Here is an 11,110-nt window from a genome sequence, read left to right as displayed (position 1 = left end):
TTCAGAAACCAACCTTTTGTGTACAAAATTGAATAAATATTAATTTGGGGCAATGCGTATTAGACAAAGAGAAGAAAGACCAGGTGAGAGAAAGCAGGGCCCACCTGGGATGTGAGAGAGGGCAGGTGTGGCTGGGGCAGATAGGCAGTGGCAGGATGTTCTTGGCAGGAGGGGCTTCACAAACTTGCCTGTTGTCTCTGCCTCTTGGGGGTCTAACTGGGGGTTGGTCACCCAGATGAGACCTCATAGCCTTTTAAACACAGTTGTCCACAGGAGTGGTTTTCCCAAAGCTACTGTTGTTCTACAGTAATGCTTCCAGCCATGATCCCCATTCGACACTGGCTGTGAGTTAGGGTTTCCAAGGATCTGGAGAACCCAACCAAGGTTCCGGACATCGAAGTTGATCTCTCGATCTGCCAGAATTCTACAAACTCAGGGATGGCCTTCCAAGCTCTGGTAAACGTTCCTACCCCTAGCCAAAGATTCCAGAGAATCCCGCCCAACTTCATCAAAATGTTTTAAAATTTTAAGATCTTTCACAGATTTGGAACTCCAGGAAATCCCTACTGTGCTTCAGGGTTTCCTAGAGCTGTGCCCCATTCTAACACACCAGAGACCTTCTTCTAAGTTTGACAGCTCTGGAGAAGTAATCTCCTATTTCATGGAGCCAAGAACTGCCCCCAAATTCCAGCCTTCTGGGAAGGCCTATAGCTTTCAGGGTTGCAGAAGTGCCCTCTGGAATCCCTAAGTTTCTCAGTACGGACCTCTGGATTTAAAGAGTGTTAGTATGTTACTGGGGTTCTGTGGAATTCCTCCAGGGTTTAGGGATTCCAGAACGAGGATGCTGACTGGAAGATGGCCACACATGGCTTGAGGTGGGGGCAGTGGAGACTTAATCCCTAGAGTCCTCTGGCTATCTCTGGGAAAGTAAGTGGGGATTTTGCTGAGCTGGAACTAGGAAACTGGAAAATAGTAGCTGGCTCCAGCGGGAGAAGGGGTTGTCCAAACAGGAATGAACCGGCAACAGCTAGGGTCCCCCTGGGTGGTCCCTGTCCATTCTCCCAAAGCAGCTAAGACAGGGTCTCACGCTTGGAGCCAGGCGCCTCCCTGCCTGAGGCTGGAGGCCTCCCAGCAAGCAGGACCACCAGACATGAGGGAGATAAGGGCTCTGGGGAGGGGAGGCTCCTAGGCCCAAACCTGCTGAACCACTCAAGCTGATGTGGCATCAAAATTAACTGGAGTAAACGGAAGTGACTTAATGGCATTAATCAGGCTCACCCTCCTCCCCTCCTTTGGGTCTCTGTATGAGTATCACCTCTACAGCACCCTTCCTGGCCCCCCTATTTAGAGGGCACTTGCCCCAGCAGACGGACCTCCCTGCTACATTTTCCTCCATAGAATTTACCACTATCCGACTTGCCATGTACTTTGTCCATTTTCTTGGTTTTTTTGTTTGTGTTCTGTGAGGGTAGGGATTCTTCTGCTTTGTTCAATGGTGGCCTAAAGTAGGTTCTTGTAAGTATTTGTTGAATGAATTTTTTTTTTTGAACCCAGATTGTCAACTCCATCAAAATGTCATATTGACTAAAAACTGCCTTTGGCTGAACTGTCGGCAACAGGCAAAGCCTTATGTTATACTCATTCCACTTATCAATGGGTTTAATCCCCATGACCATCCCAGGAGGGAGTACTATTATTATATCCATTCTGAAGATGAGGTGACTCAGGCTTAGAGCATTAAATCCCTTGCCCATGATCATACATGGAAACTGATGATGCTAGGACTTGAACTTGTATGGTTGTCTCTGAACCACAGTCCCCTCTCCTGGCATCTATACTGGCTGCCTGAGGTGTCCGGTTGTTACCCCATGTGCCCAGGCTCTGCCTCCACAAATGCTGGCCTTGCACAAAGTCACCACTGTTGAACCCCCCTAATGCCCAGTCACAAGTCTTGCCTTTTAATATCTGGTCACTAGGAGCTCCCTGGGCAAAGCCAGCTTGTCTCTTGCCAGTCTTGTTGGCCACCTTTATTTGCAGTTGATGCTCTGGTGTCTGTTGAATGAATGAGTGAATGAAAGAATGAAGGAATGAACCACATGGGTCTCAGTTTCCCTAACTATAAAATGGGAGAGTTATGCTATCCTGTGGCTCTTTCTGTAATGAGGTCCTTCTGCTCACCCCATTTTCTCATGTCACATCTGGGCTTACCCCTAACTGCAGACCCATAACATCCTTCTGGGCACTCATGCCATTAATTATGGTATTTCTCACCTCCTTGACTCTCAATAGAACTCAACAGACAGGGAGTCGCATCCTCATCTAATTTCTGAAAACCAGGAAGTGGTCCCTGGAGGGTGCAGGGCTTACCCACGGCTCACAGCAGGTCCGTGGCATCAGAACTCAGGCCTCATGATACCTCCAGCGCCAGGACACAGGCAGCTGGCATAGAGAGAGTCAACCGAATCAGCTTCCCTCAGGCCTCCCTCATGGAGCTGCTTACCATTCCATTACCATTTGATGCCTGCTGAGTGGCATGCAGTAGTTGCCCAGTTAAAACTTGTATAAAACACAAAGGAAATGGGAACCTGGAATATTCCTGATCAGAAGGGGACACACACCTCTGCCAAGAGTCCTTGCCACCTCCTCAGACTTCCCCAACAGCCCCTCTGTCTGGGATTCCCCCACAGGGAAGTGACTGACCACCTGGCAGATGGGACCAATTAGACTTGGAGCTGATGTCTCTGTTTATTCATATATTTCAGCACCTGCTGCCTGGTTCTCCTGAATCCAGTCTCATTCCTCATAGTCCGGGATGGCACCTCCCTTTGCTCCCCCAAACTGCCCCACCAGCCCCCAACCCCCAGCTCCCAGGAACTGTCCTCTGCTAACCAGCTGCAGAGTGAAGCATCCCCATTTCATAGCTAGGGAGACTGAAGCCCAGGAATGCAGAGTGCAGCCCAAGGTCCCACCATGGTCTCCTGGGGTTCCGCCTGGCCCTCAGCAGGGAGGGAGGACTCAGCTAGGGCTCCGTGCGTCCTTGCTGGAGGGTGGCTGGCTCCGGCCGCGTCGCAGGGAGCTGCCGATTTGGTCTCTGAGGGCTTCCAGTCTCCGGGCCAGGTTTGGAACTGCAGCCCCACCTAAGGGGTGTGGTGGGACTCAAGGCCACCCTCCCTTAGGCCCGTCCCCACCCAGGGTCCCAACGTCCTCTAGGGACGCCTCAGCTGGTACCTACTCCCCTCCCTGCCAGCATACACCATGGGCTCCAGTATCCATCTGGGCATGCAGGTGGCCCTAGGAAGAGATTTCCAAGTTTGGAAACTAGAAAAGTCTTAGAAATCACCTCTCAACCTGCACCCTATTTCAGAGATGGGGTTTGGGGAATATAGGTTCTGGCTCAAGATCGCAGAAAACACTAGCAGCTCCTCCCTCTCTCCCTTCTTCACCTCTCAGCACTGGCGATGTGTTTGGGGGCCCCATGGGCAAGGGGGGTGCAGAGGGTACCACCTCTTCCTCGGCGAGCATCTCCGCCAGGACTTGGGTCTGAGTCCAGTCACGGTGACTCCTGGGCCATGGTGAGTTGGGTGGCGGGAGGTGAGCCTTCAAGTTCCGAGTGCCCCGTCCTCCCCCGCCCAGTGCCCCAGGGCTGGACCCACCTCTCTCTTGGGCACTTGGCAGAGACAGGGTTGCATGGGGGCACCCAGGGTGGGGGCCGGGCAGACAGGAGCATGCCACCTGGGACTTTAGGACCAAACACCTGCAGGAAAGACCAGAGCTCACGCTGGACAGCCTCCGCCCTGCTTCTCTGTGCCCCACTTCCCAGTGCCCACCATAACACCACCATGCCTGCCACCATCCCTCACTGGGCACCAACAGTATCAGGTGGCATAAAGGGGCAGAGTCTTGGCCACGTTTTTCTTCAGGAAGAGAGTGGTCCTTATAATGTCTCTGGAGACTAGGAACTCCCTGTGAGTAGGAACCGTGTCTGGTCTTTTTCTGAACCCCAGAGCAGGGGTGGGCGCCAAGAAAGGAGCCCAGGGGAGGGCTATGGAATGAGCAAGTGAACACATGAAAACAGAGATGACTAAATGAGTAGTGTGTACATGAATGAACAAGAAAATGGCAGTCAGGGTTCCTGAAAGAAGGCAGGATGGGGAGGAAAGGGAGGTGAAGTCAATAGCTCTTCCAAACCCCGGGCAGAGGGAGCCCAAAGCCAGCCCTTCAACCCCATGACCCAGCCTGGGACCCTGGGATCCTGGAGCCTCCTGGATTGCTGACCCCCTAGACCAGTTCTCCAGCTCTCCCAGCCTTTCCTCACCCCAGCCCCTTGGCCTTGCCTACCTGGGGCAGGTGGAGCTCCCTCTGCGGACAGGCCCAGCGGACCAGTGGTGCTTGGCACAGGGGGCAGAGCTGGCAGCAGGGGCAGGAGCAGAGGGGTGGCAGGGCCTGCAAGAGAGCTTGTCAGAGGCTCCATGACATCCCTGTTCCTTACCCCTCCAGGCTGGACAGACACTCACATGGCAGGAGGGGGCTGGCACCACCACACAGGGACACGGTGGGGCTAGGCCAGGGCCCGGCTGGTGGAGGGAGCAGGCAGAGCGGAGGCGCCTGGAAAGATCAGTGGGGGGTGTGCCTGCAGCCCTCAACCTTACCACCATGCTGGCCCACAGGGCCCCCTTTTAAAACACACTCATAAAGCATTTACTATGTGCCAGGCTCCATTCTCAATGCTCTACGTAGGAACTCATTCAATCAAATCTTTAAAACAACCTATAAAGCAGGTCCTCTATTATCCCCATTTTACAGAAGAGGAAACCCAGGCAGGGAATGACTCACCCAAGGTCACACAGCTAGTAGGTAGCAGAGCTGGAATTTGAACCCAGGTGGTTTGGAACCAGAGGTCAGACTTGTAACAATTCCACTGAGCCACCCCTCTCCCACCTGCCCCTCTGTCCCAAGGCCTGTCTGCAGGCTGGTGGCCGTGCTCACCACTCCAGCTCCTGGACCTACTGGGCCAGGATGCACTGCTCATCTTGGGCTACCCCTCTCCCACCTGCCCCTCTGTTCCAAGGCCTGTCTGCAGGCTGGTGGCCGTGCTCACCGCTCCAGCTCCTGGACCTGCTGGGCCAGGATGCGCTGCTCATCTCGGGCCAGGTCCCGGCTATTTTGTAGCTGGCTCTTTTCTTTCCTGGGAAGAGTAGGCCCCAGAGGGTGACAGGAGGCAGGGCTGGGTGGGAGTATCAGTCAGCCCCTCCTGACCGCCCAGGAGGCAGGTGGGAACAGAAGGGAAGCCAGGGACCAGGGCGGGGAAGAAGGTTGGCAGAAGCAGCCCAGAGGTGAGGGGTGGAGCACAGAGTCCCCCTGGATGGGAACGGGACCTACCTTAGCCTCTCGTTGTCCAGCATGAACTCCTGCAACATCCCGTAGAGGTTCTGCTGGGCCCAGGTCATCCGGGCCCCACTGAGACCTGATGCTGCAGGGAAGGGGGTGGTGGCTGGATCCACAGGAGCCCTAGAGCCTATCCATGTCCCACCCTTTCCCCCGGGAAGCTCATACCCTTGGGGTCCATTTGGCTCAGTTGGGGCTGCAGGTGGTGGTTCTCCTCCTGGAGCTGCAGCATCTCCGTCTCCAAATGCTGGGGCTGCTTTGCCACAGGGGACTGCAAAGACAGAGGCTCCAAGCTGCTGCTTATGGCTGTACAAGTTGGGCACTGCTCAAGGGCTTCCAGGGGTGGAGTGAATGGAGCTAAAATCCAGCCCATGCTTCACTTGGCAGCCCTGTACCCTGGCACAAGGCTGCATCCACCTGGAGGGGACACTTAATCCTAACTACATTGGAGTGCATGTGGCCTTAGCTGCATGCCTAGAGGGCCCATTCTAAGCTGGAACTGCTCCAAATCCAACCCCAAACTCAGCTCTGTTCAAACCTTGGCCCAGATTCTGACCTCAGACAAAACCCCCCATCAGACCCCAACTCAACTCAGACTTAATCCTGATACCAGTTGGGATCCTGGCTAAACCCTGAATCAGACCTCAGATGAGACTCCAACTTCAGACCCTCCCTAACCCTGACCACGACGCTGATCCCACCCTACCCAATCATGACCCCATCGTCAGAATTACAGCTCTTATCCCAGCTCTGACGCAGGTCCATCCCAGACCTCACCCCTGCTGCCAACTCAGACTCCAGCCGTTGCCTGATCCCCCACCATCTCCCCTGCCTGTGCTTCTGCTTGTGTCTCCTTCCATGCACCTTGGGGGCCTGTGGCCGAGTGGTGACCCGCTGAGCTCGGCTTGCATATCGCAGGGTGCTGAGAGTTTCAGGAAGGCACTGGGCAGAGGGGGACACGCAGGCCACCTGGGGAGGACTGTCCCTGAGTGTTCCTCTCTGGGAGACCCTCCCTCAGGACCCAGCCCTCCCTTCAGGCCCCTCGGGTACCATGAGGGTAACCCCGTGCCCCCCCAGTGAGTCTGCCAGTAGCTTGGTGAGCTTGCTGTCCCGGAAGGGGATGTGGCTCTGCTTCCGTTGTGGGTCCAGCAGCAGGGAGATGCAGTGACCTGGGTGGGGACAGTAAGGCCCAGCAGGGTTACAATCCTTGCACAAGGCCACCCACCTGGTACATGCAGAGCTGGGATCCTCACTCAGTCCTGTGTGACTCTAAAGTCCCCTTTTCTAGATGATCTGTTACTCATTCAATTTTGGCCTCTACCACCAGACTAGAGCTCCTGAAGGCTGAGATGGCCTTGTTTATCCCTTATCTCCTATGGCCACCAAAGGGTCTAGCATTCAGCAGGGGCTCAGGAAATGTGTGACAAATGGAATGAATGAAGAAGAGGTCCCTGAGCACGTCCCCACACATGTCACAGAGGAAGGCTGAGGCCCCAGACCTTCCAGACCTCAAGGGCCAATGACCTGCGATGGGGTTGGGAAGATAGATCAATGCCCTTCCCCTCACTGGGCCTCAGTCTTCCCAACTGCTCAAGGGACAGGTTGAATGTCTCTGAGGGCTCATATTCTGTACTTGCGCATTTCTTCCTCCCAAATTTGAATGTACCTGTATAGACCCTCGGGTTTATAGATTCATACAGTTCCAAGAGGGGAGGCAGCCATCAGTAGTAAGCTGAGGCCTGTGGCTCCCAGGCCACAGCTCTTTGACTCTCCTCCATACACTGCAACTCCTCTGGTGTCCCCCGCTGCAGCCAGCTAGGGGTCAGGCACAGAGGAGGGACACGGGACGCCCATCCAGCTGGCCCAAGGTCTCACCCAGGGCTAGTAGGCTGCGGTTGATGCTGTTGGCCTCCAGCATCAGCTCTCCACGAGATCCTGTGGCTGCCACCTTCTCACTGCCAGCCAGGTCTACAAAGCACAGCTTCCCACCAATAGGAGCTTCTCTGGGGTCCACATGAGGCATCTGCTGCAACTGGGGGATGCGGGCTTGACTGAGACTTGGAAGGGGCTGTCCCCATCAAGGGTTTCCACTATGACCTCCTGTGCATGCCCAAGTTGGTTTATATGCCCAGAGGCAGACCCTTGCTGGGTGACCCCAGGCCAGCTCCTTCTCCAACACTCACAGTTTGGTGGCTGATGTACAGTGTGAGCAGGGCATGGCTTCGGCTGGAGGCCTGGTTCAGCGTGTGAGCTGAGCTCCTTCGACGGCTAAGCCCTAGAGGGAAAAACATCAGGAGCTGAACCTGGTAGGAAGAGCAGATAATCACTGGTAATAAGAAAGGAGCAAGGCATCCTGGGAAAGGGGCCAGCCCGTGCAAAGGCAAGGGCATGAAAATGGAATGATGGCTCATGGGGTCCAGCTCTAGCATGGATAGGTAAAAGGGGGATGAGAGAACTGAGCAGAAGAATTATCAGTCAGATTCACATTTTATAAACATCTCTCTCGCTGCTACGTGGTGGGAGGGAAACTCAGATCAGCTAGAAGGCGTGGCACAACACTAGGGCCAGAACCGAGTCTCAGTGTCCCCAGTGCCTGCCACATGGTGGGTACTCAATAAATACTTGATGGCTGAATGGATGAGAGTGGAACAGAAGGGCTTTACAGGTTTGACCTAGAGGTGTGACTTTTATCCTTGGGGTACTGGAGGGTCTGCAGGGAAAGAGGAATGTGGTTTGCAGCTTGGAGGCACGAGGAGTGGAGAGAGGCTTGAGGTAGGGGGACCTCTGCAGGGAGCAAAAAGGAGGCCTAAGGCAGAGGCTCTGAGTTGGAGGGGAGGGGTGGGCCCTGAATGTTTAGAAGGCAGAATCTGTAGGCTGGGGGATGGGGTGAAGGGACATCCTGTGTCTTTGTCTGAATTGTTGGTTTGCTGGCCCTTTTACCCAAAGGAGTCCTCTCCGATTCCAAAGCTCCACTCAGGTACCGAGGGCACACTCAGGGAGGAGTTGGGGAACGGGCGTCCCTGCACCCCAAAGCTCCCCTGAAGGAGCACGCACCCATTTGCAGAAGTTCCATCAGGGCTCCCAGACTCCCAAACTCCACCACCCGAAGCTGCTCCACGTAGAAGCCCCGGGTCTTGTTCCAGCGAACAGGAAGGGGCTGGGAAGACCCCGGGCTCAGCAAGTCTCGAACCTAGGAGATGAGGGTGCGGGGTAAGGGAAGGGGCATTCTCTGAACCTTTGTCCCATACACCCCCAGACCTTCTTGTCAATAGTCCACAACCTCTTCTGCTGCCCCTTGAACCAGACTCCTTGGAACGAAATGCCTCCTTTTGCCTTTTGGGCTTTCTATTCATCTCAGTCCCCCACCTGCTCATTGTAGATCTCAAGATAGGAGGCATGGAGGGTGACAGGGGCACCCAGGTGCTGCACACGGTCTAACAGCCAGGTGAAGGTCCTCTGCATGATGCCAGCCAGACTTGGGGGTACAGGGACCCCCTCCCCCTGGAGGCAGAAACATCTGAGCTTGGGACTGGGTCAAGATCATTACCAAGTTATCACAGTAATGACCACCCTTGTAGAGCATTTACTATGCACCAAGAACCATTCCAGCTTCCCATACATCTCATTTTATTGAGTCAGCACTATCAGTTCATTTTACAGATGAAGAAACAACTAGTAAGTGAAGGAGACAAAATTGGAACTCCATATCGCACACCTCCCTTCCCCTCTACGCTGGTTTCCTTCTCCACAAATCAGCGAGCTGGGCTGCCTTGTTCTAACACTTTCACATCGTCAGGCTGAGCTGCCTGCGGCTCCCCAGGGCTTCCAGCCAACCTTCACCCTAGTGCGCTACCCCCCGCCCCCCACCTAGCTTGCGCTCGGCGCACCTGGGGAGGAGGCCCGGTCAGGGTGTAGGTCTTCCCGGAGCCGGTCTGGCCAAAGGCGAAGACAGTGCAGGAGAAGCTGCGGGCGGCAGGGGCGTGGCTCGACCCAGTGACGGGAGACGCAGGGAGGTCGGGGCAGGGGCGCCGGGCCTCGCGGCCTCACTCACCCGCGCAACGCCAGCTCGCCCAGGCGCCGCACGCCGCAGGCCCGGAACACGTCCTCCTGCGTGCGCGCCCCGTCCAGCACGGCGCCGAAGCGGAACGCCACGTCGGGGCCCCCGCCCGGGGGGCTCACCTAGAGCAGGGGGCGGGGGGGGGTACTCCTGGGAAGGCCGGCTGGAGCCCAGTTGCCTGGAGGAAAGGACAGGGAGACCTCGGGGCAGGTTTTTTTGCGGCGAGTGTCACGGAAGCGGTTCCTCACCTGCAGAGTCCGGGTCCCTGAGCAGTGTAGCGCACTTTGTTCCCCCCGACGCAGCTCGGCCGTGTTCATGGGGCGCACCCTGGGGGTCGTCGAGAAGGCGGATGGTGTATTTCATGTCCCATCGATCCCTTCCTCGCTCTGCCCCCACCCCAAACCAGCCAACCTCTACCTACCTGAGCACCACCTGGATAGGCGTCTCTGGCGCCTCTGGCCCATGCTCCAGGCCGCGCGCGGGGTCCCTGTCGCAGCAATGGGAATTACCATCCTTGAGCCCAGCGGCTCCTAGAACCTACCCAAATTTCTGCTTACCCGTCGGGGGACCCGCGTTCCTCCATGTCCTGTTTTGCACACGGACTTAGCTCCGCCCCGGGTCTCATTCCTTTCCCCACTGCCCGCCCTTCTCCACCACACTGGGACTGGTTGTAGACACCTTACATTCCCACCCCCACCCCACTTCCCAGGCAACCAACCATCCGGAAAGGCTAGGTCCTGAGCAGAGCTAGCTAGTTAAAGATTTACCCTCTCCCACCACTGTGGTGGAGAAAGCCTCTCCCAAGCTAGGGACCCCTAGCTAGCGGGTTCTGCAGTCTGAGGATCTCTGGCTCTTGCCCAGTCTCATCAAAAGGGACCACCCAAACCAGCCTCTTCTGTGCACTGATAGGAATACAGAGGCAGGGATGGGAAGGACTCAGCCAAGGACCAGGCTCTTCCTACTGCCTACATATTCCTCCTCCGGTTTTGTAATCGTCCTTTTCCCTCCCCAGCAGCTCTAGCTTCTAAGCTAGAAGAGGGTGGGGGTGGGGCAGAGGGGAGGGGCCTCCAGGGGCGGGAGGGGCTCAGGTCTCAACTCTCTAGGGAAGATTTGGCCTGAGTTGAGCTGACAACAGGCCCTGAAGCATCTGGTTAAACCTTGGGCCGCCTGCTTCTCCAGTGCCAAGAGTGATTCAAGGCCAGGGTGATTGTTTAACCCTCTCCTGGTCTGGCTGTTGAGACCAGCAGAGATGTCTGTGAATGTGCAGGGGTGGGGCAGTCACCCATTCAGTCCCAGTCTCCATACTGGCAGTGGGAGCAGAGGAATCCCACCCATAGTCTTGCTCGGGAGCAGGGTAAGTGCAGTCTAGTGTGGGAGAGCTTTGGAGGCAGTTCAGAGGCCTGTAGAAGCAGGGAGGTGAAGGTGGTAGGAGAGGGTGTTGGAGGAAGGGAAACCCACTGCAGGGAGGCTGGGGTGAGGTGGGGAGGTGTGTGTGGCATGTAGAGGTAGTCTGAAGCTGAATCAAGTTCATAGAGGCTATATCATGGAGTCTGGACTCATTCCTGAGGGAACCAGGAAGTCATTGAAAGGTTGCACACAGGGAAATGCCTCATTAAATAGGCATTATTATTATTGTTGCCATTCTGGCTGTGTCTCTGTTCTCTGAAT

At 55.7% G+C, this 11,110-nt stretch overlaps 1 protein-coding gene across 12 annotated transcripts; it reads right to left on the bottom strand.

Annotated features, from left to right (window-relative positions):
• KIF12 (kinesin family member 12) lies at positions 1–10,101 on the bottom strand. Of its 12 annotated transcripts, XR_005063781.2 has the most exons (22): positions 10,000–10,101; positions 9,864–9,929; positions 9,691–9,769; positions 9,437–9,564; positions 9,273–9,348; positions 8,752–8,886; positions 8,440–8,575; positions 7,569–7,660; positions 7,261–7,417; positions 6,436–6,554; positions 6,163–6,354; positions 5,554–5,656; positions 5,380–5,470; positions 5,099–5,185; positions 4,515–4,605; positions 4,339–4,443; positions 3,654–3,754; positions 3,444–3,562; positions 3,229–3,291; positions 2,970–3,137; positions 2,368–2,439; positions 1–2,052 (listed from the first exon to the last, which is right to left on the bottom strand). XR_005063781.2 is itself a non-coding variant. In XM_017648739.3 (21 exons), the coding sequence occupies exons 1-20, from the start codon at positions 10,065–10,067 to the stop codon at positions 2,401–2,403; spliced, it is 2,091 nt and encodes a 696-aa protein (XP_017504228.2). In that variant the 5' UTR covers positions 10,068–10,101; the 3' UTR covers positions 1–2,052; positions 2,368–2,400. The 12 variants fall into 12 exon arrangements, 10 of the variants coding, with proteins under 10 accessions (XP_017504228.2, XP_017504227.2, XP_017504234.2 ...); XM_017648739.3 differs by lacking the exon at positions 3,229–3,291 and having other exon boundaries at positions 3,505–3,562; XR_005063782.2 differs by lacking the exons at positions 3,229–3,291; positions 3,444–3,562.
• Positions 10,102–11,110: the final 1,009 nt, after the last annotated feature.

Source organism: Manis javanica, chromosome 2, assembly GCF_040802235.1.
Source record: "Manis javanica isolate MJ-LG chromosome 2, MJ_LKY, whole genome shotgun sequence".
NCBI classification, from domain to species: domain Eukaryota; kingdom Metazoa; phylum Chordata; class Mammalia; order Pholidota; family Manidae; genus Manis; species Manis javanica.
Note: the sequence above shows the minus strand (reverse complement) of the source record. Positions and strands in the feature narration are given on the sequence as shown.